Here is a 6,000-nt window from a genome sequence, read left to right as displayed (position 1 = left end):
ACAATAGAGGGGACAGACAGAATCAGAATAAAGTGAGGAAGAAGAAGACGAAGTGAGGAACAGTATACAACACACAGCAGGCATCAGTTAAACAGAACACAATCGCTGCTGTCGGGCGGAAACCTCTCATCTCCATATTTAGTTTTTTAAGTCTAAATGGGTTAAAAATATATTTTCATGAGCTGAACCTCCCCGATATGATATTCATAGGATAATAAACGGTGGCATCTTGTCAGATGGTGAATCGTCTAGTAATAAACGTATAACTTCTACCAGTCATACTTTTTTACGTTTACATTTCTTGTTTCCTTTCATTTTGATCTTGTCCATTGTGTGCCTTCATGCAAGTCTTATTTAACACTGTCTTCTCGCCAGCTTTGATGTGTCTACTGTTTTGATCACTTTCAACACTGTAACTGTAGCTTTCTTGTAACCTGAACATGTCAATAAACAGATTGTAGCTCGAAACGTGCCGTGACGCGTTTTTAGCTTGTCAATCTGCTACGTTTGCTATTTTTGTCAGGTGAAGTCTGACTAATGAAAGCTCATGAAAACTAGACGACCTCGTCATAGTCTAGCCCTAGTCCAGCCCTAGTCGTACTGACGGCCTAGCCTGATTGGCTCCTCTGGCCAATGGGACACCATGCAAGCAACGGCAAAGCTGCCCTCTGGCCAATGGGAAGGGGAGAGGCAAATATACCTTGCAGCCACGCATGCTGCAGACAGTGCTGAGCAACGCCGCAGAGCATGCTCACACTCACAGGGTGACGGGGAAGGAAGAGCTCACAACGGAGCTCACAACGGAGCTCACAACGGAGCTCACAACGGCCGCGAGGCGCAAGGTTGTGACGCACAAACATACACGTTACTAAAATAATAATCATACTAATATGGGAGGAGGGGGGGAACTGTGATGGAACATTGTGTATTTGTTTGTTTAACTGTATGTAATGTGTTTTTAATTTATTTTGTATTTATGGACATTTCCTGATGTTTTTATCCTGACAACTGTTTCGGACATAATGAGGTTTCCACCCGACAGACGAAACAGAACACCAGGTGGGAGAATGTCAGAGAAGACGAGAAAAAACACATGTTTGAGGAATTGATTACTATATTGGGGAAACAATTACCGGTACTTCATCATTTATTTGACACGTGCAAGTATTTAACACATGCATGCGTGAAGGTGATATGTTACGTCATAATAATTAACCACATTAACCCCCACGTCCATATTGTGGGCACATTTTCAAAGATTGTCCTGTCCCACCCAAAGAATTATGGTGATGTTGTACAGTACATCAGCTATATTTTCGCTATTTTATCAAACTAAGGGCTTCTAAGTGGCCAATACTAATCAAAGTGCATGTGGCTACAGTAGGTAGTGGTGCTGGACACAACCCAGGAGTAAGTGCCAATAAACTGCTACCTTTAACATATCCCTGATGAATCTCTATAGGCTGCATTCAAAGAAAGCATCTGTCCTCAGATCCTGTATCAGGCCTCAGGGATGGAGATCAATACCATCAACGCCCCCCACCCAACAACCCCCCCCCCCCCCCCCCCCCACCCCACAACCCCATACGAGGTCTACTCGTCTGAATTATCAGGCTCGCTGGCGCTCCGCCAAGGCTGCTGTGCTGATATGGCTATTGGCTAGTTAGCGTGTCTGCACAAAGCTTGGGCTATGCTTGTGTGCGTGTGTGTGTGTGACTGTGTGACTGTGTGTTGTGTGTGTGTGTGTGTGTGTGTGTGTGTGTGTGTGTGTGTGTGTGTGTGTGTGTGTGTGTGTGTGTGTGTGTGTGTGTGTGTGTGTGTGTGTGTGTATGCCTGCCTGCCTCTCTGTCATTATTATCATAGATGAAATTGCAGCATGCGATTACTAGGTGAATGCTGAGCACACGGTGGAGACTTACTTTGATTTCAGTGACCAGGATGTCAGTGATGCTCCCCAGCACGGTTACAAAGTCAAACACGTTCCAGGCATCTTTCAGGTAATTCTGGGGGGGGAGGGGGGGAAATGATTCATGCTTCAGTCGCAGCACATTGAATTGAACATTAGACAACTGAATATTTGTGACTGAATAGAGCACATCCCCAGCTAGTTTGTGGAAGGTTTTCTCTATGCAGAATAACATTGGGTTTCGTAAAACCGTCTCATATTTAGCATTGTGGTCCAAAAATAAACAAACGGTCTTGGCGATATTGTCTGGGTGGTGTGGCCCTGTATGGTCCTTTTATCATCATTAATGCACTTCTGCGCTGCCTTTCGGAACTCGGACAGCGCTGTATAGATTCAGAGATTATAGCAAGATTCGTCGTAACCTGACGCTGCCAGATCCAAAAAGCTTGCTACACAAATTTGTTTCACAGCTTATTTGGATCTGGGATCGCGGAAGCAAATTCGATGACGGGGCTGTTCCTTTTTTTCAAGATACATGGTAGATGATTGGATGGGAGCGTCTGTCTATCACCGTGTGGGCGTGCAAACACAACCAATCATATCGACGTGTCTATATACCGTCACATCCGCATCCCGCCTTTAGCTCACGCTGATTGGTTCGGTGCGAAGCAGATCTGACTCAGGGCTCAACTCTGTCAGAGATCCCAGATGAGTGTTGTGTTGGGGAATATGTTTCCGCAATACCGCCCTCATCTGGCAGCGTCAGGTTAGATTCGTCGGCCCGTAGACAAGGAAGTGAACGGCTGCGCGCATGCAGCGCAAAACATGTCCGGGAGCTTCTGAACAAGGCTTTGCCTAGCAAATGGAGCTGTCAAAAAATGGATATTGGCGCTCCTAAAAAAAGACCTAAAAACATCTCCAGACGTCCTGGGCCTCCTACAGGTGTAATAATGTGGGGACGTTTTGAGCACTATAAGTGTTAAAACTGTTGAAATTTGACCCACCAGAGGGCCGAAGGCGATGATCTTGAGGATGCACTCCAGGGAGAAGAGAGCGGTGAACACGATGTTGAGATTCCTCAGCAGGGATTCGTAGACGTCGGGAGCTCCGTGGAACTGAGGGAGGGGCACAGAGACTGTGTTGATTTTGACAGCAAAATTTGATGTTAGCTTTAGTCCGTTTTTGAATACAATTCCATTTAGTTTTAGTCCTATTTTAGTCATCCAAAATGCTTTAGTGTTAGTCTAGGTTTAGTCGACTAAATATCTTGCAATTTTAGCAGACTAAATCTACAGTCGATGTAGTTGACTAAAATGTATTTTGGCGGGCCTCACAAGTTGTGAGCTTGTAAATCTGCTATTTTCAGAGCACAACCAAACTCTTGACCACTAGGCCATCCCTAACATTGTAGATGTCAACTGTAGATTTAGTTGACTAAAATCGCATGACATTTAGTCGGCTAAAACTAGACTAACACTAGAACATTTCAGGTGACTAAAATATGACAAGAACTAAATGAAGTGTCAGTCCAAAGACTATGACTAAACTAAAATAGAAATTTGCTGCCAAAAACAACACTGGCATGCAAAAAAGAAAGAGACCTAAAGACGTCCACAGGCGTCCTGGGCCTCCTACGGGTGTAATTATGAAGACGTTTGGGGACGTCTTGGGCAAAAACATAGTTAATAATGACAGAATATTATTATATTATATTATATAATATATTTACCTTCATCATGAGCACCACTGTGTTGACTGCAATCATGCTCATGATAGAGTACTCAAACGGCCCCGACACCACGAACTTCCACATCCGGTACTGGAAGGACTGGGTGTTCTCTGGCATGTAGCGCGTCAGCGGCTTGGCGTTGATGGCAAAGTCGATGCAGGCCCTCTGCAACGGCACAGGAGAAGAAGGGAATTACATCTTCAAACTATTTCAAACAAATGCATGCAGGCTTAAAACCCATTTTGACCTGAGATCAGATTCTAAAAATCATCTTCTACATCCTGACAATTTTCTGAAAAAGCTATGTTTCTACGGTATGTCAGTCGTTCTTTGATTTTTCAAAATAGCAGACCTACAAGCTCGTATCGCGGCGCGTAGTGACTGTGAGCTTTAAATTGAAATAGGGCTGAAATGGTTAATGTATGTTTTGTAATAATGATCTCAATCTACAATGTAAATTAGTAGTTTTCTAATCATTGTAGTGGAGAATTCTTGTAAGTTTGGGAGCTGGGTTCCCTTCCTAGAAATGTGAGTCAAAAAGTACAATATTAGTCTTTGAAATGTAGTGGAGTGGAAGGCAAGAAATAAATAAAATAGAAAATACTTAAGTAAAGTACAGTTACTCAAAACATTAAAGGGTTATATACCGGTAGTTAGTTCACCCCCAAAATGACATATTTGTTATTGACTACTAATAATTTGAGGAGACACAGGGAACCACTGCTGTCATCAAAATGATTGGCTTAGGAATGCGACATAAACAAACAAAAGATTAGAGCTGTCCCAATACTGTATCGGTATCGGATCGGCCCTTATGTGGTCATATCGGTATCGGTGACTATGCCAGTCTAACCACCGATCCGACACAGGGGTAAGGTAAATAAAATGTTGGGACAAGTGCACATTTGAGTGAGGAGTCTGCTATAAACACAACACGAGATGTATAGCTAGATAGCTATAAACACTATTCCCGGTATGTGGACTTCGAGAAAAATAATATAGTCTGTGTGTTTGACTAGGGTTTGACGTGGATGGGTGTGACTTGTAGTCTGGGAAGGAAGTGAGACCAGATTTTCATGATAGGTCTTTCATCATGAACATGGCGGCGCCATGACAAAAATAAGCAAAAACCAAGATCTGATTGCAAAAGGGGTGAAGTGGGTCTTTAGCGGATGGATGACACGTGGCAGATTATTGGGACTGATAGATGGACAGAGATGGATAAAACCTCAGGTGAACGAACAAATGGCAGGAGAGAGACGAATTAATTTTACTGGCTGCGCCCCGGAGTACGGTTTGTTTCTCCTGGCTGCGGATGTCAGAAGCAGCTCCTTAAATATACGAGCGCAGAGATTTGTGTGTGTGTGTGTGTGTGTGTGTGTATGTGTGTGTGTGTGTGTGTGTGTGTGTGTGTGTGTGTGTGTGTGTGTGTGTGTGTGTGTATGTGTGTATGTGTGTGTGTGTGTGTGTGTGTGTGTGTGTGTGTGTGTGTGTGTGTGTGTGTGTGTGTGTGTGTGTGTGTGGTTGAACGGGGCCGGTCTGGGGGCCATGCAGTCTAATGGGCTCCTGGTGGAGATGGAGCAGGAACGGTTCACTGGCTTTTGTTTTTCTGTCCACAACACAGACCATGGCGCCGAGAGCCTGCTGCTGGCACCTCAGCAGCGGGGGAAAGTAACTATATTGTATGTACATTTACTTAAGTACTGTACTTTTGAGGTATTTGTAGCCCAGTTTCCAGTCTGATTCGGTGCGTTGGGTGGTTTGTTTTGTCACGTCGCTATAGTCAGTCTGGACATGGTCCTATCTCCAAGGTAGGCGGGAAGTAAAACCGTTTACTTTTACGCATTGATACGTCGTATCAATAATGCGCACCGCTGCTGTTGCCCTGCAACGTATATGCATCGTTCACTAAAATCACCTGACACAGCCGTCAGATTTTTCGTACTACTGAATCTGACATAGTGGACTATCCTGAATCAAATTAGTGTTTACTTTTTACCGTAGGTTTTACTCTCGAGTCTCGAACTGGCGCTAATCTTTCCGACAGTGAGAAAAGCATGGACAGAGAGGCTCTGCATGGCTGATGACGTATCAGCAACAACATCGTTACATAACAGGTGACGTTATGAAATCAAACAGGAGGCTGGCCAGACTGAGGAGCGAAGTGACAAAACAAATCACGGAACGCAGCGAATCAGGCTAAGGTATTTGTACTTACTATACCCGAGCATTTCCAAATTCCTACTCCATTACATCTCGGATCCAAATATTGTACTTTTTACTCTCTTTATTTCCTAGTTTTAGATTTGGATTATTATTACAAAACATGTCCGTGCACACAGAGCGTGTTTCTCCATCGGTTTTC

The 6,000-nt window shown here is 44.0% G+C and overlaps 1 protein-coding gene across 1 annotated transcript in view; it reads right to left on the bottom strand.

Annotated features, from left to right (window-relative positions):
- cacna1ba (calcium channel, voltage-dependent, N type, alpha 1B subunit, a) overlaps positions 1 to 6,000 on the bottom strand; it is a gene marked incomplete at both ends in the record, with an annotated part of 151,419 nt that overhangs the window by 31,597 nt on the left and 113,822 nt on the right. The window contains 3 exons of the mRNA XM_080765801.1: positions 1,920 to 2,003; positions 2,911 to 3,021; positions 3,636 to 3,800. Of these exons, the coding sequence (XP_080621927.1) occupies positions 1,920 to 2,003; positions 2,911 to 3,021; positions 3,636 to 3,800 (360 nt within the window). The remainder of the gene's footprint in view (positions 1 to 1,919; positions 2,004 to 2,910; positions 3,022 to 3,635; positions 3,801 to 6,000) is intronic.

The sequence above is a fragment of the Protomyctophum bolini genome (assembly GCF_963924005.1).
Source record: "Protomyctophum bolini genome assembly, chromosome: 6".
NCBI lineage: Eukaryota > Metazoa > Chordata > Actinopteri > Myctophiformes > Myctophidae > Protomyctophum > Protomyctophum bolini.
Note: the sequence above shows the minus strand (reverse complement) of the source record. Positions and strands in the feature narration are given on the sequence as shown.